Here is a 23,593-nt window from a genome sequence, read left to right as displayed (position 1 = left end):
GTTTAAAAAAAAAAAAAAAAAAAAAAGTCCAGCTGAGACTAAAATTGGCAGGTTCAAGAACGTGGATGCTAAGCTTCTGTCTGCATATGTGTGGTGATATGCATGTGCCTTGCTCCTGCTAGAGGTCCCCATAATTAAACTCCTGAGTTTGGTCATCAGGACTTTTTTCCTGCTCTGTCCATGTCCAGCCAATTCTAAGGGCTTTTCTTTCTGCCTCCACCCCACATAGCACTCGTTTACTCCCTCTGTTCTTCCAGGGGCCATGTCCCTGCCCTAGAGCCATGGCTGGTGGGACTGTGCTCCCTCTTACTTTAAGGAGGTCAAGGGTCTGGGGGAGAGGGGATATAGTGTGTCAGTCTGTTCACTGTGGCAGCCACTCTCAAACATCAGAGGGTGCGAGAATCACCCGAATGTTTATTAAAAGAACTTTAGGCCCCTTCAGAGGTCTTTAGGTCTGGGTGAGGGTCCAGGTTTCCTAAAAACTACACTATGAGAAGCAGCATGTTATACCTGACATCACTGGTCCTTATATGAGGCTTCAATAAGGAAGAGGAAATAACCTTTCTGGTCCTGACCAGACCTTCCTTTTTATCCAACTTCACTGAACATCACTAAAATGTTGGCTTGTGGCCCAACCTAAAGAATGAGGCAACTAGGGAACCAGCAGTTAGCGTAATGGCTATGTCGCTGGACTCCCACGTAGTCGACCGCGGTTCGTGTCCCGGACCCGGTGGCTTAAAACTCACGCCGGGCGCGTGTGCGTGCGTGCCCAAGATCCCGAGAAGAGAATGGAGGAGAAGGGATTGCGGCGTGACCATCCCCCCTGGGGGGTGATTTCTCGCTTTCTGTCTCTATGTCTCTCTCTCTCTGTCTGGCGAGCACACACGCCCTACAGTAAAAATCTCTCCCCCCCCCAAAAAAAAAAAAAGAATGAGGCAACTACTGGGTTGTTGGAAAAGTCATGACATTTTTTTTTCTGTTTTTCTATGTAAAAACGCATCATGACTTTTTCAACAACCCAATAGATGTGTTTCCTGAAGTACCCCAAAGAAAACAGAACACACAATAATTCCTGATGTTCTTTTGTGTCCGAGTTCTGTTGTTATATGAAGCAATAGATACAAGTATGGGCAGGGGTGTGGAGCCCAGCCTCCCTGTTAGCATATCACAGGCATTACTGAAACAGGAACCTCTGTCTGTCTGTCTTCAAAAATACATGCTTACTTTGGGGGATGGAGGGAATGTGACACTAGGGGCCAGCAGGTGGAGTGGACGTTAAGGCAACTGGACTCGCAAGGCTGACTGCACGGCTTAAGTCCCAGACCTAGAGGGTTGAAAAACACACGAGGTACCTGAATGTGCATGCCCGAAATCCTGAGTAGAGTGGAGGAGAAGGGATTGCGGTGTGGCCCATACCTCTTATGGTGTGTGTGTGTGTGATTTCTCACTTTCTCTCTCTTTCTTTCTCTGGTGAGTGCACACACTTATATCAAAATTAAAAAAAAAAAAAGTGCATGCCTGAAATCCTGAGTAGAATGGAGAAGGGATTGCGGTGTGGCCCATACCTCTTATGGTGTGTGTGTGTGTGATTTCTCACTTTCTCTCTCTTTCTTTCTCTGGTGAGTGCACACACTTATATCAAAATTAAAAAAAAAAAAAAAAAAAAGAGCGACACTGGAAATGACACCTCTGATGAAGGAAGTCTTTTCTGATCTGTCTGGCTTAAGACCAAAGAAGTCCAGTACCAGGAAAATGACTTGAAAGCACTCAGTTTCATGAAGGAAAAAATCTGGAATCTGATCTTAGTATCTAATCATGCAAGTGCGGTGCACTAAGAAATTACCTTGAGAACTCAATTCTCATTGGTTACCTAGGGCAATCCCAAGCGCTGGAGTTTATCTAAAAGTTCTTTAACTGGGCACTTACTCTTTATTCCTTTTCACAAAACTCATACAGTCAGGTCAGTCTCTCCCCACCCCCAACCCCTTATTTCCAAATTCCACACATCAGCAGGGGTCTATGGAGGAATTCTAATTTGTTTCCTAACCAACTCACAGCTCAAAATACCATCCAGCAAGTCCCAGGAACATCTCAAATACATTCTCTCTTCTCTCCTGCAACTAACACACCTCCTCCTTCACAAGCAAACAGAATGCTTGGATGTGCTTAAACTTTTGTTTCCAAGGCATTAGAGGGACCAGCAGTTAGCGTAATGGTTATGTTGTTGTACTCCCATGTAGTTGACTGCGGTACGTGTCTGGACCCGGTGGCTTAAAATTCACGCCAGGTGCGTGTGCATGCGTGCCCAAGATCTCGAGAGAATGGAGAAGGGATTGCAGTGTGGCCATCCCCTTTGGGGCATGATTTCTTGCTTTCTGTCTGTCTCTCTCTGTCTGGCGAGCGCACATGTCCTATAGCAAAAACCTCTCAAAAAAAAAGAAGGCATTAGAGTCCCCTGTTTGCGTTCTCCCTTGGGTTTTCAATGCTGAGTCTAGGACTTGGCTATAGACGCCCCAGACTTTGTCTCCCAACCCCCCATTCCCAATAACTCTGTAGGGCAGCTAAATGAATCCTTCAGGGTGCTCTGTGGTCCACCTGTCAACCTTTTTTCCAGCATAAGCCAGAGAGGATCTGAGAAAGTTGAGGGCATGAAAGAGCAGAAAATCTGGACGCACCCAGGGCTGTGCTGTGTCCCTGGGATGGACTGTTGAGGTACATGATGCCAAACAGGACTCGGATGTGTCCCGGAGAGCCACACTGTGGGTGAGTCCGCCTGTTGTGAGCTGATGAGGAGACACGTGCACAGCCCAGCTTCCCAGCTGTGGGAGCTGCCCTAAGGGGATAGCCTGGACCCATCATCTGCTGCAACAAAATATAAAAATAAAACATCTCTTTACAGCTTACATTTCTAAAATGAAGTTTCAAAAACTGCCCGGAATTGAAATAAAACGAAAAGGTGGCTCCATTTTAATCCTGTTTGTGAATACTGATGGTTGGGAAATTAGTAAATGGAAAAAAAGAAAATAAAAATAGAATTACTTTATTAATCTTAGAAATGAGTAATTCCAAAGGGTGCCTTTACCCTGGCTCATGTCAGCAGCACACCGACTTGTCTCTGCATTCTGGGAAACTCAGGATGTAAGTGCCACCTTCTCCCGACCCTCTGAAAAGGGAAGAACAACTTTGGTAGATAATGATGTTGGGGTTTGAAGCTTGTACGAAGAAAATAATGCTCAATACTGCAATCTGCAAAAGAAGAGGAAGCAAAATGCAAATAGCCAAAGAGCCTCTTTTATATCATCTGTGTGCAGTAGTAGCAGGGAAGGGACAGAGAAGAGCTAAGCAGGTAGCGGGGAGGGGGACAGGGAAGGTAAAGATACACGTGTGCTCTGGTGGTGGGTAACATGTCAGCTGGATGTCTCCTCCACCAAGTTCTGTCCAGCCCCAGAGGATCAGTTTTCCTGTGGTCCCAGTACCAGTGTGGATTGGCTGACTGGCAACCAACTACTGCCACTTCTGCTTGAAGGCTTCTGGGACTCCGAGGCAGCAAAAAATACTAGGGACCCCTTGCAGCGCTGGTGGATGCTTCCCCCTCAGTCACACACCCAGGAGTAGGGAGCAGGTTCTTCCTCCGCGTGATTGTGGTTCATCTCTTAGCGTGAGCAGGATCTGAAAGACAAAGTCAACCCCTAAGTGACTGAAGGGAGTGTGGGATTTCGCTTACTTACAGCAACGGCTGGTTTATTTAACCTTGCTGAAAAATAAAGTAGTAGCCCAAATTAAGTTCACCTCAAAGAACAAAAACTTCATTTCAACCACTTTGCAAACCTTCCTATAACACTCCCATTCTGTGGCTTGCTGCTTTTGTGTGTGGTGGTCTCTTGGTTCCCTTTTTCTTTTTCTTGGATAGAAACATTTTATCCCTCCTGCTTCTCAAATAAAAGATGCTAAGTATGTCCACCTTTTCTAGAAACGCAAGATCAGTGTTATTAGCGTGCTTGAACTGCCTATGAAAAAGCATTCCATGTTGGCTTCGGAGTTTTTCTGCTTCTTTTCTCAATGTCTGGTGGTTACCCTCTCCTCCCCCATCCTTTTAATATACACCTCTACACTCATCGGCCCTGCTGTTCTCTGAATTTCTTCTGCTAGGCTCTCCCAATTTCCCCCCATTCCCACTATTTTGAATTTTGTGTTTATCCCTTATATCCACCTATATTTCTACCTTATAAGCAGTTTGGTTTTAAATTTTATAGTGTCCCCATGAATATTACATGTAATCTCAGTACATATGGAAGAACTGCTTTAGGTATACACTTAGGAGGAGCTGCTGGGTAGTTGGACACCTCCAACTCCGGATAAGACCATCTTATTTTCCAGTTGGACATACCTTTCATACTCCTGGTAGTGGGTGAGCTTCTTCCACTGTTCCATATCCGCTTTGTGTGGACAAGTGGCAATGCCTGAGTTTGAGTTTAAAATTTTGCTAACCAATGAGTACACAATGGTATTTCACTGTTTTGTTTTGTTTTTTTTTAAAGATTTTTGCAATAGGATACATGCACTTGCCAGAGAGACAGAGAGAGACAGAAAGCAAAAATCACCCCCTGGGGGGATGGCCACACCACAGTCCCTTCTCCTCCATTCTCAACTTGGGGTTTTGGGCACACATGCACATGTACCCAGTGTGAGTTTGAAACCGCCAGGTCTGGGACTCAAACTGTGGTCGACAACGTGTGAGTCAGTTGACATAACTATTACACCATCTAGTTTCTTTAACATCTTTTGTCTTTAACATTCTAAAGTTTCAATAACAAATGTACAGTGATTTCTTGTGAATTTCTGCTGGTCCTTGAGCTCTACTTTTATGTGAAGCAGCAGATACAAATACGGGTTTTAATTTGCATTATCCAGGTTTAGTAATGAGGTTGAACACTTTTTTTTTTTTTTTTTGAGAGGTTTTTGCTATAGGGCACATGTGCTCGCCAGACAGACAGAGATAGAAAGCGAGAAATCACCCCCCAGGGGGGATGGCCACGCCGCAATCCCTTTCTCTATTCTCCTCTTGGGATCTTGGGCACGCACGCACATGTGCCCGACGTGAGTTTAAGCCACCAGGTCCGGAACTCGAACCACGGTTGGCTACGTGGGAGTCCAGCGACATAGCCATTATGCTAACTGCTGGTCTCATGAGGTTGAACACTTTTCAACATCTGCGGTGCTTACACGTTTCTTCTGTGAAATGCCTAGACATGCCTTTTGTAGATTTTCCTATTGAGTTTTCTCTCTCTTTTTTTTTTTAAAGAATTATTTTCTTTAACTTTACTTATTTATTTTAATTTCACTCTGCCCAGGGAGAGGGAGGGAGAGAGAGAGAAAGAAAGAGAGAGAGAGAGAGAGAGAGAGAGAGAGAGAGAGAGAGAGAGAAGGCAAGCTGCCAGGTCCAGGACTCAAACTATGGTCAGCCATGTGGGAGTCCAGCACCCTTAACCACCACACAACCTGCTGGCCCCTTGAGTTGATTTTCTCTTAATTTCCAGAGGGTGTGTGTGCTCACCAGAGAGAGAAAGGGATAGAGAGAGAGAGAGAGAGAGAGGAAGCACTCTCCTTGGTGGGGCATGGTCATACTACAATCCCTCCTTTTCCATTCCTCTATCCTGTTGGGATTTGGGGCATGCATACACACATGTTCAGTGTGTTTTTCAAACTACCAGGTTCAGGACTGGAACTGGGCTGTCAACTGCGTGGGAGGCAGTTCCTTGACCATGAGGCCATGAGCTGACCCACATTTTGATTTCCTTGATAAATGAACTCTTTCTTAATTTTCAAACATACAAGGATTTTCCAGTCATCTTTTGGTAACTGCACTGTGTTCAGGGAACATGGTCACTGAAATGGGACTTAAGGTCTAGAACAGTTTCTACGAATACACCATGAATGCATGTAAAGAATATATATTATGTAGTTATTTTGTGTGATGTCTCATATATGTCTAATTAGATCAAGCTTGTTAATTTAGTGGTTCAAATTTTTCAAAGCATTACTGATTTTCACAGTCAGATCTATCAATTATTCAGTTACATTAAAACATTCCAATATGTATTTACCTATTTCTTTGTGGTTCTATTTTTTTTTTTTAAGTTTGGCTATAGGATGTGTACACTTGCACATGCATGCAAGAGAGAGAGAGAATGAGAAAGCATCCCCCCTTCAGGAGATGGCCATGTTTCTCAAGCTGCTGGATTGAGACTAGAACTGCACAGCTGGCCATGGTGGGATCCAGCTGCCTTAACAACTATGCCACTGGCTGGCCTGGTAATTATTTTTCTTCATCAATGGCAACACTACATTGGCTTTGGTTTCCATGATTGCTATTAAGAAGTTGCTAGCTGTCAATGAAATTGGCATTCCTTTGGAAATTATTCTGCTCCCTCTAGTTTCTTTAACATCTTTTGTCTTTAACATTCTAAAGTTTCAATAACAAATGTACAGTGATTTCTTGTGAATCACTGCAATATGTGTATCTTTTAGTAATTCTGGAAAATTTTAGCTATTATCTCTCCAAATATTGTCTCTTTCCCATTTTTTTCTTTCCCAAACTCCAATTAGATAACTAGTGGTTGCTGGAAAAGTCATTAAGCGTTTTTTATGCAAAAATGCATCAACGACCTAGTATTAGGTCTCATTTGGTTACCTATCTCTTTTTCTTTCTCGTGCTGCATTCTAGATGATTTCCTTAAATATATGTTCGAGTCCACTTAATCTCTCTTCAGTGAGGTCTAATCAGTAGTCAGGCCTACCCATTAACTTTTAAACCTTAATTCTGGCCCAGAGGGGCTGGCAAGTGGCATGGTGGTTAAGGCACTGGACTTCCACATGGCCGACCACAGTTAGAGTCCTGGACCTGGCAGCTTGCTTTCTCACTCTTCCTCCCCCCACCCCCACCCCCTCTGTGTGTGTGTGTGTGTGTGTGTGTGTGTGTGTGTGTGTGTGTCTCTCTTGACACACTGAAGGCATTCTAAAGTTTCAATAACAAATGTACAGTGATTTCTTGTGAATCACTGCAATATGTGTATCTTTTAGTAATTCTGGAAAATTTTAGCTATTATCTCTCCAAATATTGTCTCTTTCCCATTTTTTTCTTTCCCAAACTCCAATTAGATAACTAGTGGTTGCTGGAAAAGTCATTAAGCGTTTTTTATGCAAAAATGCATCAACAACCTAGTATTAGGTCTCATTTGGTTACCTATCTCTTTTTCTTTCTCGTGCTGCATTCTAGATGATTTCCTTAAATATATGTTCGAGTCCACTTAATCTCTCTTCAGTGAGGTCTAATCAGTAGTCAGGCCTACCCATTAACTTTTAAACCTTAATTCTGGCCCAGAGGGGCTGGCAAGTGGCATGGTGGTTAAGGCACTGGACTTCCACATGGCCGACCACAGTTAGAGTCCTGGACCTGGCAGCTTGCTTTCTCACTCTCTCCCCCCCCCCCCCCACACCCTCTGTGTGTGTGTGTGTGTGTGTGTGTGTGTGTGTGTGTGTGTGTTTCTCTGGTCAAACTGAAGAAGAAAAAATACTGAGTTAGTTAAAAAAAATTCTGGTCCAGAGCCACCTGATTCCTACTTCTGTCTCTCACCCAGTGATGGAGAACTCAGAGCAGGAAAGGTAGACAGTGAAAGATTGTTAACTGCATTCTTCCCCTCTCTATTTCTGGGACCATGATAGAGTCTGGCTCTTTTTTGGTAGGTTTCTGAAATATCAGCCATTGAAGTTAACACATTTTTGCTTTTATTTTCTGTCCTAGAAATTCTTTCCTTTGTTTGGAGGTTGGCAGGGGTGAAAGGACTATAGGTAATACTGTCTACTTATACTGTCACTTGGTGTTTATCAAATAAACGAAGCTACATCTTCATTCTAAAAGTCCCATAGTCAACAAGCAACACAAACAAAATATATTCAGAGTTACCCTTAAAAACCTTAAGCACCTGTAAAATGCATTATACCAGTTTGGCAACTATCAGAAAGTCCAGTAAACCCAGTTTTGAATCCAGCTTGCTGTTCTTCCATTAGCTTGACTGCATGAAGTAGCTTGTGTGCTGAAGCACAGAGAATGACAACAGTATCAGACACTGATTGACATTTGCCAAAGTGAACCAGTCTGTGAGGATCACATTGGGATGAAGAACTGAAGGACAATCAGGTTCACATTTTACGCTCACTTGCAGGTAGAGTTCCCCAGAAGAAATGGTAGACAGAGACTGTCCATAACTATTGAAATTATTGTTTCTTTCATTTTGGCAGAGGGGGATGGGGACTTGAGGCAGGACTTTGTTTTGAATGTACTGCTTAATTCCCCATTACACTCTTTTGTGTGTAGAAGCTATGCCTTACAAATTTCTAGATGATCTCGAGCACCAGGCCTTTGCCATGTAAATATTTACATGAGAGCTTCTTGGTGAATAGTCAATGGACAGACCTGGAAAATGATCACTAGTGATGCTACCCAATGGCTGCAAAAGCTCACAAAACAAACTATACTTCACAAGCAGCAAATGGCCTAGTGTGATAAGTGGTAATTCACACTTCAAGTCCAGTACTCCTACCACCCATCAGTTGTCAGAAGGTAACCATCTGACTCACAGCTTTCCCAGTTCTGAAGGGACACAGAATTCATCAGGATTTCAAGGCCAGTCAAGAAGACCCAGACCTCAAACTATATGAACATATAACTGGAGATATTTTTTTCCCTCCAAATTCTGAAGTGAATAAGAGAAATTAAATTTAAAAACTTATTGTATAAAAGGATTTGAAGCCAGCAGCAGGTGGTGTGGTGGCTAAGGTGCCAAACTCCCACATGGCAGACTGCACGGTGTGAGTCCTGAACCTAGCAGCTGGCTTTCTCAAAGCATCCCCTCCTCTGGTGAGCACATGTGGCCTATAGAAAATTCAAAAATAAATAAATCAATTAATTAAATAAAAATTTAAAAAACACATGATCTAAATGCAAAGATTTCTACTTTTTGGACTATCCCTAAGGCCTTTCTAACTGATCATGATGGCCCTCATAGTTTCTTCTGGCAATGTTCTGGTGTGATAAGAAAGGAGGTCAATGAATCAATTTATTTATATCCTGAGTGACATTAGTAGAAAGGGACAGCTGGGGAGTGAGGGCCAACCTGCTGCCCCCTCACCTTCCTGGGCATAGCTCCAGTGTGTAGGAATGAACAACACAGGCACAAGAGCATCAGATTCATTTCATGAAACCCTGCCTGGGTGACACAAAGGCGCCGGGCACAGCTGCAAGGGGTTTGCTCAGAGCAAAGGCAGCTCCTGAGGAACTGAAATGCAGCCACATGGGACAAGGGAGCTGCTGACCACAGCGGCACCTCCAAGCTCAAGGCCTGCCCAGGAATCCTTTGTAATTTCTAATGAACAATGTAGGCCCTTGGTTTTCTGCAGATGTAAAGACCAACATGAGCTGAAGTGTCCATCTAAGGCTGCATCCTTGGGCTCCTCCACTGGCTTGTTTTTCTCAATTCTTCACCTTTGCTGCTCTTGTTTAAACTACTCATTCCCTTAGAGAATTTATTCACTCCCAGTTTTAACATGTACCTCTCCCTACTGCCTGAGGGTGCAAGCTCTCTCTGGCAGGAAGAGAGATTGAGTGCATGAGAGAGAAAGCACCCTCCACCCCCTCATTGGAGTGTAGTCATACCACAATTTTTTCTCTTTCTTTCTGCTAGAGGGTGTGTGCTCACTGGAGAGAGAGAGACAGAGAAACAGAAAATGAGAAATCACCTCCCCCAAGGGAGATGGCCACACCACAATCCCTTCTCCTTTTGGGATTCTGGGTATACATACACATGTTACCTGGTGTGAGTTTTTAAAGCCAGGTCTAGGACTCAAGCCGTAGTCAACCACATGCAAGTTTAGTGATATAACGATTACACCTCTGCAGGTCCCCTAAAATCTTTTTTCCTTCCATTTCTCCATCCTGTCAGGATTTTGGGCATGCATGCACATGTGATCCATGTATGTTTCAAGCTGCCAGGGCCAGGACTCAAACTACAGTTGACCATGTGAGATCTGGCTCCCTATACACACCTCTGTTTTATGGGACATTTAACAGTATCTGTGCAAGGATGATTGCTTTTACATCTGGTGCTGACTTCTTTCTGGGATTTGAAAACACCTTTCTCTAAGTAATATCCAAATCTAACTTTGAATATTCTAGCAGCAAGTGAGCTGGTCCTCTGGTGCAGTGGTCGAGGGCTATGTATGGGAAGCCAGATCTCACCAACAGGGGCTGGAATCCTTAGTGCATGTGTGTGCATATGCAAGGTCCCAGTGGGATGGAGAAACGGAGGAAGGGGGTACTGTATCATGACCATGCTCCTTTGTAGGGCACTTTTCTCTCTCTCATCTTACCTCTGCAAAGTATACTGGCTACTAAAAAAGAGAGAGAAAATACTAACAGTATTTTCTGTCCCATTCATTTGCAATCTTACTTCTGTAAGCGGCACTAGTATTATCTCCATTACCAAGGTTTAATTTAAAAGCACTGGAACCCACCTCACACCCAAAAGAATGGCTACTATCAACAACGAAGAAAATAATTAGTGAGTATGTGAAGAAACAAAACAGGAATCCTCGTACACTACTGGTGGGATTGTAGAATGGTACAGCTCTTGTGGACAACAGTATGAGAGTTTCTCAAAAACTAAAAATATAATTACCATATGATCTAGCAATTCTACTTCTCTATATATACCCAAAAGAACTGAAAGCGGGAACTTGAACATATATTTGTACAGCCACATTCACAGCAGCACTGCTCAGAACAGCCAAATGGTCGAAGCAAATCAAGTGTCCATCAGTGAATAAATGGATCAACAAAATATGGCATACACATATAATGGAATATTATCCAATCTTAAAGAAAAAGGAAATTCTGATATATGTTATAACACAGGTGAACCTTGAGAATATTATGCTCAGTGAAATAAGCCAGTCACGGGGCCAGCAGGCCACTGGTGTGGTGAAGTCACTGGACTCCCACATAGTTGACTGCAGTTCAAGTCCTGGACCTGGAAGTTTGCTTTCTCACTTTCCTTCTCCCCTCTCTTTCTGTTGAATATGCAAGCCCTATAGAAAACAAACAAACAAACAAATAAATAAAAACAAATTATCCTTTTAAAAAAGACATAGGTCAAAAAAGAATGAAAACTGTACAATGTACTTCACTTATATGAGATACCTAGAGTAACTGAACTCACAGAGATAGAAAATAGAATGGTGGTTGCTAAGGGCTGGAGAGAAAGGGGGAAGGGGAGTTACTATTTAATAGGTGCAGGGTTGTAGTTTTGAAAGATGAAAAGTTCTAGAGATTGATGGTGGTGAAGGTTATATAATGATGCAAATGCACCCACAGCCACTAAACTTACTGCATGCGTCGTCTTACTTACCCCGTATTTGTAAAGAAGCTAAGAGTGAAAAGTAGAGAAAACGTATTGTTTTTGTCTGCCTAGTGATCTTACCCATTTGCTTATGGTTACAGCCCCTTTCACTTCTTGGGCAATTGTTCCCTACTTCCTCTACTCCAACCTCATTAGTGTCCAGACTAAAATGTTAACTCCATACCCCCTCGATCACAAAAGTTAGCTAGCATGTGATCCAGACCTGGCCGAAGTCTGAATCCCCTTGACCACAGTAATTACTTTGGGAGGTGGTCTTGTCATCCATGCCATGTGAATCACAGTCCTTCCTCAGAACTAATATGTACACTAGAGGAGGAAGACAGCCTTATTCCTTCTGGCTTGGCCACTCAGCAGGCAAGAATAAGGCTGGAGCTGCTCCAACCATACATACCCTTCCACCGGAACTTCCACACGGAAGAAGTCACATACAGCAAAAAATAGTGAAGTCAATAAAACTGTGATGAAAAACAAAACCAGAAAGGAATGAAAAGAGATGGTGAGAAAGAACAAGAGACAGAGAAGGATGGAGAAGAAGGAAGATCTGGCCACACCTCATTCTGGGATTGATTCGTAGCCTCTTTAATAATGTGAGTGAATAAAAACTCTGTTTTTTAGACCTTGGAGCTGGGCTCAGTTACTTGCAATCAAATATAGTCTATATACCATCAATGGAGACTCAGACATTGAAATCATTGAAAGAAGAGGCCAGCAGGTGACGTGGTGGTTAAAGCACTGGACTCCCAAGTGGCTGACCACAGTTCAAGTCCTGGACTTGGAAGCTTGAAAATCATGCTGGGCATATGTGTATGCATATACAAAATCCCAGGAGGAGAACGGAAGAGAAGGGATTGGGGCCTGGCCATCCTCCTGTGGGTTCATTTCTCACTTCTTCTCTTACTGTCTCTCTTCAGAAGTATGTGCCCTATGGCAAAAACCTAAAAAAAAAAAAAATCGTTGAATGAAAATGAAGGTTGAATTCTGAAAATGAAAAAAATAAACTCAGAGAAAGAAAATGCCAAGAAAGGAGAATAAATCTTGTGCAGCCCTCAGGGAAATGGCCATTGTAATCTTACTGGAGCAAAGTGCTAGTCAGGCATTTGGTGGAAAAGCAATCTTGGAACTCTGATATCTAAAGAGAACCAGAAGAAGGAATATTTAAGTACCAGCTGAAAAATAAGGCACTAAGATGCATTTGTCATGACTGCTGTGATGATTAAGTTAAAATCAATGTAAAAACTATAGCAGCTTGTATATAACAGGTTGCCAATAAATAGCTGCTATTACTATTACGATATTTCAAACTGTAACAATGAAAAGAGAGAACTAAAAACACAAGTTAGCATATGAGAAAGGAACATGAATTTAAAGGTTATAAATAACACTCAAAATTTTCATTTCTTCAAGGTTTTTCTCTTTCAAAAACTGTTTCTAGTGCTAGCCAGGTGGTGGTAGTGGCCAACCACATGGTTTGGGTCTTGGACCTGGCAGCTTGGAAAGCATGCTGGGTATGTGTGCATGTGTGTCCAAAATCCTCAGAAGAGAACAGAGGAGAAGGGACTGAGGCATGGCCATTCCCCCTTAAAGGTGATTTCTCATTTTCCTTTCTCTACAGCAAGCACACGCACCCTGTAGCAAAACTAGAAAAACAAACCAAAATATTGATTGTAGTTGTGTAATTGAAACCATGTGTGATTAAAAACACAATACAAAGGGGTACGTACATAGTTCTAAGTGTCTCTTCTACTCTAGACTCCTGGGTCTCCATCTCTGTTACTGGCTCACCTGTGTGTGTATGTGTGTTCTCAGGACAGTCTATACACATACTTTCTTCCTCCCTTTTTTACACAAATGGGAGCACAGTCTGCATAATGCACAGTAGGGTTTTTTAAGTTTAGTTTTTGCATCTTTTACTTGCCAATATATTTCAGAAATTGTTCTATAACAACATAAACATCTGTATAATAAAGATAATTCTATAGATAATCCAAAGAAACAGTCAGATCCTAAAATACCTTTTAGTGTGGGTCTTGTGAGATTTCTCCGTCATCTCACTCTCTAGCTCCACAGCTTTTTGTAAGGAAAACTGAAATGGACCCTAGAATTAGTCTGTCATCTTGTTATCGTGCAACCAGGAGATAACAGGAAACAGCTTCTTCCTCTCTAAAAACAAAGGCCCACCCAGGAGAGAGTTCTGATGAAGCAGTGGCTAAATTATCAGAGTTTACTATTTGGAGGTGTTCTCTGAAAGGTCAAAGGAGGATTTTCCTTCACGTCAACACTTAAGATACCCAAAAGTAGGTTGTTGAGGAAAAGAAGTTTGAACTTGGTTGGGAATGACGACTTTGCCACATAGACTGTTATGGTTAGACAAACATAGGACCATCAAGCTGACAATGCTACTAATTTTAGAGGCTAAAGCTATGAGGAACTCAGTGTACTTAGTGGGGAGTCAGATGTCAGCTCATCACATCACAAAGCAGATGTCTTATGGCTCCTTTGAACTAAAGCTTGGGTTCAACAATCACCAATCTTTTTCTTGTAAAGTAAGTTCTTCCAATCAGTTCTCTCAAGGCTTCCAAATATGCCTGTTACATATCTACCTTCCAAACTATCCATACAGCCCCTAACCATTTTTCTTACTCTTCGCAGGATTTTTCTAAACAGCATCTGCTTTCTCTGTCTATTAACAATGAAAGACAGATTAGTTTCTCATCATTTTATGACCTATGCTCCATCAGCCAAGAAGATTTTGTTCAGTGTTCCTTTGTGTAGTTTGTTTTATGAAAGCTATAAATTTTTAAAAATTTATTTATTATTTACACAAAATTATATTACAGTCTCACATGCTCTTTTAGCTTATAATGATCTCCTCCCCTCTTTCCCCTGGACCCTCAGTGTGTGTACCCTTGGTTGAGAATCACTGTATTAGAATGAGAATTAAGGATTCATTGTGCCATTTCTCTTCAATCTCGTCCATAAAATGTTCTTCTTCACCACCAGAAAACCTTGTCTTAAATGCCAAAATTTTATATCTTCCTGATCATAGCAATGTTAGTTTTACAGAATGGTAATATGGTATGTAGGTTAAGTTAGGCAAGGTACTCAAGTATATGGAGAGGTCGAATCCACTTTATAATGTAAAAATTGCCGAGCTGTCCATTTCTTAATGTTTTAAATTTATTTTAAAAAGAAACCAGTATGATAGGCCTCCAGCGGTTCCCGCCTCCTGGTATCCAGGCGCTTGTGTAATCTCTTGATTATGAGTGGAACAACTCACCTTTAACAAAAGAACATGGCAAAAATTTTTGAGATATAGTTATAAAAAGATCATGACTTCTGCTTTGAGTATTTTCTCACTCTCATGGATTGCTTCTCCAGGGGAGGCCAGCTGCCATGTCATAAGGTAGTTGTGTTAGACATAGGGTACTTGACAGAGAAGAAACAGAGAGAGGGAAAGTGAGAAATCACCCCTTAGGAGGGATGGCCATGCTACAATCCTTTCTCCTCCATTCTCCTAAAGATTTTGAGCATGCATGCACATGTGTCCAACATAGGCTTTTTTTTTTTTTAATTTAAAGAATTATTTATTTAATTCCAATAGTTACTGTTATTTTTAATTTAACCAGGCAGAGAGAGAGGAAGGGAAAGCAAGAAAGCAAGCCACCAGGTCCAGGACTTGAACTGTGATCGGCTACATGGGAATCCAGAGCCTTTATCCACCACACCACCTGCTGGCCCCTCCAGCATGGTTTTTAAGCTGCTGATTCAGGACTTGAACCACAGTAGGCCATGTGGCAATCCAAGACTCTAACCACCACGCCATCTGTTGAACTTGCTGTGTTAGTTTTCTAGTGCTGCCATAACCAGATAACACAGACCGAGTGCTTGAGTAACATAAACTAATTTTCTCAGAGTTCTGGAGGCTAGAAATCCCAGATTAAGGTGTAGTAAGTTTTAGTTTTTTCTGAAGCCCTTTTCCTTGGTTTATAGATGGCTTCCTTCTTGCTATGTCCTCACACAGTCTTTTCTCTGTGCGTGAACATCCCTGGTGTCTCTTCTGTGTCCAAATTTCTTCTTATAAGAAGTCAGATTGGGTTAGGGCCCAGCTTAACGGGCTCACTTTAATTTAATTGCCTGTTTAAAGGTGCTATCTCTATATAGTCACAGTTTTGAGGTATTGGGGGCTAGGGTCTCCTAATATAAGAATCCTGGGGGACGCAATTCAGTCCTTAACTGCAGTCTTTGGAGAGACCCAAGTGGAGAGGGTCTTGCCAAAAGCTATGTGAGGAGAGCTGGAAGCAGATTCCCTGGTTTACTCTTCAGATGAGATCACAGCGCCCAGCTGACAGCCTGACCGTAATCTCATGAAAGAACTTGAGCCAGTAACTATTGGAATTAAATAAATAATCCCCTTAGGAGGGATGGCCATGCTACAATCCTTTCTCCTCCATTCTCCTAAAGATTTTGAGCATGCATGCACATGTGTCCAGCATAGGCTTTTTTTTTTTTTTAATTTAAAGAATTATTTATTTAATTCCAATAGTTACTGTTATTTTTAATTTAACCAGGCAGAGAGAGAGGAAGGGAAAGCAAGAAAGCAAGCCACCAGGTCCAGGACTTGAACTGTGATCGGCTACATGGGAATCCAGAGCCTTTATCCACCACACCACCTGCTGGCCCCTCCAGCATGGTTTTTAAGCTGCTGATTCAGGACTTGAACCACAGTAGGCCATGTGGCAATCCAAGACTCTAACCACCACGCCATCTGTTGAACTTGCTGTGTTAGTTTTCTAGTGCTGCCATAACCAGATAACACAGACCGAGTGCTTGAGTAACATAAACTAATTTTCTCAGAGTTCTGGAGGCTAGAAATCCCAGATTAAGGTGTAGTAAGTTTTAGTTTTTTCTGAAGCCCTTTTCCTTGGTTTATAGATGGCTTCCTTCTTGCTATGTCCTCACACAGTCTTTTCTCTGTGCGTGAACATCCCTGGTGTCTCTTCTGTGTCCAAATTTCTTCTTATAAGAAGTCAGATTGGGTTAGGGCCCAGCTTAACGGGCTCACTTTAATTTAATTGCCTGTTTAAAGGTGCTATCTCTATATAGTCACAGTTTTGAGGTATTGGGGGCTAGGGTCTCCTAATATAAGAATCCTGGGGGACGCAATTCAGTCCTTAACTGCAGTCTTTGGAGAGACCCAAGTGGAGAGGGTCTTGCCAAAAGCTATGTGAGGAGAGCTGGAAGCAGATTCCCTGGTTTACTCTTCAGATGAGATCACAGCGCCCAGCTGACAGCCTGACCGTAATCTCATGAAAGAACTTGAGCCAGTAACTATTGGAATTAAATAAATAATTCTTTAAATTAAAAAAAAAAAAGCCTATGCTGGACACATGTGCATGCATGCTCAAAATCTTTAGGAGAATGGAGGAGAAAGGATTGTAGCATGGCCATCCCTCCTAAGGGGTGATTTCTCACTTTCCCTCTCTCTGTTTCTTCTCTGTCAAGTACCCTATGTCTAACACAACTACCTTATGACATGGCAGCTGGCCTCCCCTGGAGAAGCAAACCTGGAAAGTTTGACCTGCAGAAACTGTGAGATAATAAAACTGTGTTGTTTTAAGTCATAAGTTTTTTTGGGAAAATGCATTACACAGCAATAGATAACTAATACAACCAATAACCTCACCTAGTAATGAAGTAGAACGTGTATTAACTGAATGGTTGGGCAAGAATACTGTGCTTACTTTAACTGAGTCTTTGATGACTCAGGATTGAGACAGTTCCATGGGACCAGCAGTTGGCGTAATGGCTATGTCACTGGGCTCCCATGTAGTTGACCATGGTTCGAGTCCCAGACCTGGTGGCTTAAACTCATGCTGGGCGTGTGTGTGTGCGTGTGTGCGTGCTTGCGTGTGTGTGTGTGTGTGTGCCCAAGATCTTGGGAGAACGGAGGAGAAAGGATTGCAGCATGGCCATCCCCCTTGGGGGTGATTTCTCCCTTTCTGTCCCTCTGCCTCTCTTTCTGGCGAGAACACACACCCTATACCAAAAAAAGATTGAGACTGTTCCAAGTGTCACCTGATAATTTAAAACAAAAACAAAACAAACAAACAAAAAAAACCTAACAACATTTTCATATGCAGTGTCTCATCTCATCCAGCTTTTACTGCAAACCCATGAAGGAGACGTGGCAGCTATTTTAATTCAGGCATGCAGCAAAGCACATGACACAGAGCAGATACGCAAAAAATATTTCTAAATGAATGTATTTTCATTTTAGAATGAACAAGTCTAGCAACGCACAGTGACGAAGTGGCAGGTATGTGAACAGAATCCAAGGTTAGAATGTTTTCTACTGTGCTTTTTTTTTTTTTTTTTTTGCTATAGGACGTGTGTATTTACTGGAGAGACAGAGACAGAGAGACAGAAAGCAAGAAATCACCCCCCAGGGGGATGACCAAGACATAATCCCTTCTCCATTCTCCTCCTGGCATCTTGGGCATGCAAGCACATGCACCTGGTGTGAGTTTCAAGCTGCTGGGTCTGGAACCCGAACTGTGGTTTACCATGTGGGAGAGTCCAGCACCTTAACCACAAAGCCACCTGCTGGTCCCACCATCTTACTTTTTATAATTGCTATTTCTACCTTTTTCCTTTAAGTTCTAGGTAAAAACATGGGGGGGGTGGCGGGGAACAAATCTTTCTGCTAACTGACATGTTATTTTTATCCTTTTTTGCCCTCTAAAAGTACTGAATTGACATGAACGAGACATAGAAACAAGCAAACAATCATATTCTAGAAATGCTCAATTCATAAGTCTGAGCACATTACACCCTAGTTTGCTCCTGCCAATTCTAAAAGATTTGCACTGAAATATCCTTATTTTTTTAAACAGTGAATGAGTGAATTTAAAGCTATTAGCTTATTAAAGACAGGCACTTCCCTGTAGATGCCTGTCTCTACCCCTCAAAGTTCTGGATGAATGACGTAGCATATACTCTGATTATAAGGAAAAAGTTGATTACAACAAAGCATGAAATAAAATAATTTTTTTCTTAGAAGCCAAGGGTCTTAAAGAAGTACAGAAATAGTCATTAAAAGGCCCATAGTAGAACGGCTCCATGGCCTGGTGATTAAAGCAGATGAATCCCACATGGCTGACTATGCTGTTTGAGTCCTGGACCTGATATGTACCTTGTATATGTTTATTCTCTGAATGATAAGTTAGGGATCTTATGATTTATTTTGTTATTCTTTATGTGCACTTGACACTGCACTACTATAACAAAATAATCGGTAAAACTACATACCTATAGGTCACCTGAAAACACTATACATGAAGGGTGGAGGAAGTCCCAGAAACGTTTTTTTTTCATCTATAGATAGTGGGTATGCTTGCCAGAGAAAGAGTGGGAATGGGAAAGTGAGAAATCACTCTTTGGGGGGATGGCCATGCCACAGTTCCTTCTCCTCCATTCTCCTCTCAGGATTTTGGGCACGCATGTACACAAGCCCATTGTGTTTTTCAAGCTGCTGGGTCTGGGACTCAAACCACAGAGTCGGCCATGTGGGATCCAGTGCCTTAACCACCATGCCACTTGCTGGCTCCAGAAAACCTTTTGACAACTCTAATTACAAATCTGTATTGGCCTGAATAATTGCTTGGGCATGTAAGTTCACTTTTTAAAACTAAAAGTCACTTATTTTTATTTTTCCTAAGAATGAGATTTGAACATTGAAAAGTTACTTTATATTGACTTTGCCAAACAGAGCATGTGAGAGTTTATAGATTTGTAGCATTTTGGCATTGACTCTCTTTTCTCAAAGTGTTGAGGCAATAATCAGCATTCTAAGAAAAATGGTTATGGGTCAAATGAATGAGAGATGCTGGGTAAAAAGTAAGTTTACTTATGGAAAGACTTTTTGGAGTCTTCAATATGCTAACATAGCATGACTCTTTAAGAAGTGGCATAAGGCAAATATCAATTCTCCAACTTATCTGACTGTAAACATACTTTGAGACACATTTCTCTAAGTTTGTAGATGAGGACTCTGAACCTAAAGAGGTTTGGTGATGGGCCCAAGATCACGGAAATAGGAGCAAAGTTGAGATGAAAACTACTTCCTCTGCTTTTAAAGTCTTTTCATCATAACATGCTGCTTGTACAAAAAGTCTTCAAAATGTTCATATTCATAAGTATTTTGGAAAAATCTTATGTATGGATTTCAAAATTTTATAATTCCAAAATAACTTATACTTTAAGTCCAATATCCATACACTTTTTAAAATTCTCTCATATGCTACCTTTTTTTTTTTCTTTTTTTCTTTCTTTTTTTTTTGCTATGGGCCATGTGCACTGGCTGGAGAGAGAGAGGGAAAGTGAGAAATCACCCCCCCAGAGGGGATGTCCATGTCACAATCCCTTCTCCTCCATTCTCCTTTTGGAATTTTGGGCATGCACGCACACATGCCTGGCATGATTTTCAAACCACTGTGTCTGGGATTTGAACCACAGAGTCAGTCACGTGGGATCCAGCCATCCTAACCTTCATGCCACCTGCTAGCTCCATACTTACTTTTTAGTCTAAATCCTTAATGGAGAACAGAGCACAAAATTGATACCACTGATACACAGAAATTCTGACTCCCAAGATTTACAGATTCCCATTCTGTGGCAATGACAAGATGATCTCTCTGGAAGCCTGTCAGCTGCTCAGGGCCCATGAAATAAACTATGGGGGTAGGGAGGGGGGCAGGAGGAGTTCCCCGGGATGTTTTAGGATGCTTAAAAGAAAAATGGATTTATGCCGAGGATAATTCCTGGAACAAATGTGAAACCAAATACTTCATATCACAGCCTTGCCCCAACCCTTTCTGAAAGGGAAATGAAATAGCAGGATTAACCTGCTCATCATCAGATCAAGCTTTGTTTCGTTCAAACATCCCATGACCAGGGCAGGTTCCATTTCCTGCTACTCCCCTTCCTACAGGAACTAAAAGGAGAGCCCGGGACAGAAGCAGCTTTCCTCGTGCTCTGGAAACCCCAGGCCCTCAGGTCAGTACTAGCAGGTTAACGTTCTAGCACTCCACTACCCCCAGTCACAGCTGGGTCACTGTGTCCACATGCCATGGGAAACAGTCATTCATAAATATAGTGAACAGCTTAGAACACTGATAATTCATCAATCAGAGGAAAGAGAGAAATGAGAATTAGTTCAATTCCAGGATGCTCTAAAAAAAGTACATACAGGGGGGCTGGCACGTGGCGTGGTGTTTAAGGCGCTGGACTCTCACATGGCCAACTGTGGCTCAAGTCCTGGGCCTGGTGACTTGCTTTCTCACTTTCCCTTTCTTTCTGTCTCTCTCTGGTCAAATTAAAAGATAAATAGTAACAACAAATAAAATTAAATAAATGATTTCTTAAAAAGTACATACAGACTGAGAAGTGACTTATGTTTTCTTATTTGTTTGTTCTGTCATAAAAATTAAGGTTTGTGAAAGAGACAGGTGAATTTTTAAATAAAATCATGGCGACCAAGGTGGTGACAGAGCGAAGCAGAAACGTAGTGTGAATCTAACCCCCTTTCATTACAAAGCCACGATGTAAAAATTGCCATGATTTAAAAACGCCAAGTGTCAGAGCATACACGCTTCTTTAAGAACCTAGAAGACTCTTCCTACTGTATTTTCTTAGCAATGAAATGCTGCTCTCCTCTCAGGACCCTGGCAGCCAGGCCAGGCTCTCAGAGGGAGTCAGCAGAAGCGCTCTCTTTAGACCAGGCTCAAAGGGAAGGGGTGCTAGCCCACAGACCATCACACCAAGAGCAGCCTGGCGAACCAGGGGCTGGGTCACTTGAGGTATCTCTAAGAATCACCTTTCAAAGACCAAGCCACTTGTTCAGTCTCATCACGAGTGAGCAACAGGACAGTGTCAACGGAGAGATGCCTACAAACGGCAGAGTTAAAGGGATTAACAATAGGAAAGCAGCAATTGGTGGCACAGCGAGCTCCATTCTCAGCTGCTCTTTCATGGATTTGGAGCACGAGGTGAAGCTTAGGGCTCTGAAACTAGAGTCAAGGGCTTCCTTGCTCTGTGCTGACTAAAGCAACAGAAATACCCTGGTGCCTGACACCTTTCCAAACAGAGAAGAGCAACTGAGGCTTGGCCCAGGGACAGCTGCTGTCCTCAAGGCACACCACCTTACTCGGAGGGTGAGACACCAGGGGCAAAGCTTTCGTGCAAGACTTCACACACACCTAGCACAAAGGACACAGATAGTGAATTAATGAGCGGGATGCACTAAATAGGTATTTATTAAAGAATATGGCTATTCAAGAATAAATACAAGTTGACTGCTTGCACGAAAGGTTTTTTTTTTTTTACTTAAAAAATGTTAACTATTAACTTTTTAAGGTTTATTGAGATATATCTCACATACTATAAAAGTATATACAGTTCAGTGTTTTTTATTGTATTCACAGTCATGTAACCATTGTCAAAAACTACTTCTAGAACATTTTCATTACTAGTTGAGCATCCCAATCCAAAAATCCAAATTCAAATGCTCCAAAAGCTGAAACTTTCTGAGCACCAACATAATGCACAAGTGGAAAATCCTACATCTGATGTCACACAACAGGCTGCAGACAAAATACTACGGTACAAAAATATAGTACAGAATTACCCTCAGGATACATGGATGAGGTATATATGAAACATAAATGAATTTTGATTTTAGACTTGAGTTTCATTCCCAAGATATCTCGTTATGTAAATGCAAATATGCCTACATTTGAAACACTTTTGGTCCCAAGCACTTCGGATAAGGGATACTCAACCAGTACTCCAAAGAGAAACATCATGACCTGTAGTAGTTACGCCTTTCCCTGACCCCAGCCCTGAGCAATCACTAACTTACTTTCTGTCTTTACGAATTTATCTATTTGGAACATATCACGTAAGACCAGTCATATAACATGTAGCCTTCTACGACTGGCATTACTCACACAATGTTTTCAAGGTTCATCTATGCTGTAGCACGTATTATTACTTCATTTTTTTTTTTGTATGGCTGAATAATATTACATTGTACATATAAACTGCATTTGGCTTATCCATTCACTATATGATAGACATTTAAGTTGTTTGAACATTTTAACTTTTAGGAGTAATGCTGCTATGTACAGTCACATACCAACATTTATGTAGGCATACATTTTAATTTCTTTTGGATATACACTTTGGGGGGTATTGCTGGGACATATGATTACTCCATGTTCAATGTCTGAGGAACTTCCAAACTGTCTTTCAAAGCAGCCATTTTACATTTCCACTGGCAGTGGATGAGAACTCTGATTTCTCCACATCTTCCCCAATATTTGTTACTGTCTTGATTATAGCCATCTTAGTGGCTGGGAACTGGTATCTCATTGTGGTTTTGATCTGCATTTCCCTAATGACTCTTGATGTATCCTCACATGTGTTTACTGGCCTTTTGTATATATATACTTTTTTGGGGGGGGGGCAAGTCTTATAATTCTTTTGCCTGTTTAAGAAACATTGGGCTATTTGTCTTTTTATTCCTGAGCTGTAAAAGTTCTATATCTATTCTGCATACAAGTCCCTTACTCTATATATTATTTGCAAGTATTTTCTCCCACTCTGTGGGTTGACTTTTACCTTTCTTGATGATGTCTTTTGAAGCACACATTTAAAAAAATACTGTTTTTAAAGAATTACTTCATTTTAAAATTTGACTTCAAAGAGGCAGAGAGACGGACAGACAGAGAGAGAGAGAGAAAGGAAAAGTGAGAAAGCAAGCTGCCAGGTTCGGGACTTGAACCGTGGTCAGCCATGTGGGAGTCCAGCACTGTTAACCACCACACCTTTTAAATTTTGATGAAGTACAACCTGCCTAATTTTGTTGTTACTTTGCTTTTTGGTGTAATATCTAAGAAACTGTTCCCTAAAAATCAAGAACATGAAGACTTTTAAGTATTCTCCTAGGGATTTCATAATTTTAGCTCTAAACTAATTTAGAGATATATAATCAATTTGGTGTTAATTTTTATGTAAAGTATCCAATGGTCCACTGATATCTTTTTTTTTTTTTTTTTTAG

At 41.6% G+C, this 23,593-nt stretch overlaps 1 protein-coding gene across 17 annotated transcripts in view; it reads right to left on the bottom strand.

Moving 5' to 3' along the window:
• Positions 1-3,024: 3,024 nt before the first annotated feature.
• TTLL5 (tubulin tyrosine ligase like 5) overlaps positions 3,025-23,593 on the bottom strand; it is a 330,457-nt gene continuing 309,888 nt past the window's right edge. For 15 of the 17 annotated variants that reach the window (XM_027775153.1, XM_006157045.3, XM_027775158.1 and 12 more), the window contains one exon: positions 3,025-3,669. Coding sequence is in view for 2 of the 17 variants with exons in the window: in XM_027775160.1 (XP_027630961.1) it covers positions 3,647-3,669 (23 nt within the window). In the remaining 15 variants the exon portion in view is untranslated. The remainder of the gene's footprint in view (positions 3,670-23,593) is intronic. The other 2 variants (XR_003550803.1, XM_027775161.1) reach the window with 1 other exon arrangement.

The sequence above is a fragment of the Tupaia chinensis genome, unplaced genomic scaffold (assembly GCF_000334495.1).
Source record: "Tupaia chinensis unplaced genomic scaffold, TupChi_1.0 Scaffold000528_1, whole genome shotgun sequence".
Classification (NCBI taxonomy): domain Eukaryota; kingdom Metazoa; phylum Chordata; class Mammalia; order Scandentia; family Tupaiidae; genus Tupaia; species Tupaia belangeri.
The sequence above is the reverse complement of the archived record's forward strand: the minus strand, read 5'-3'. Positions and strand labels throughout refer to the sequence as shown.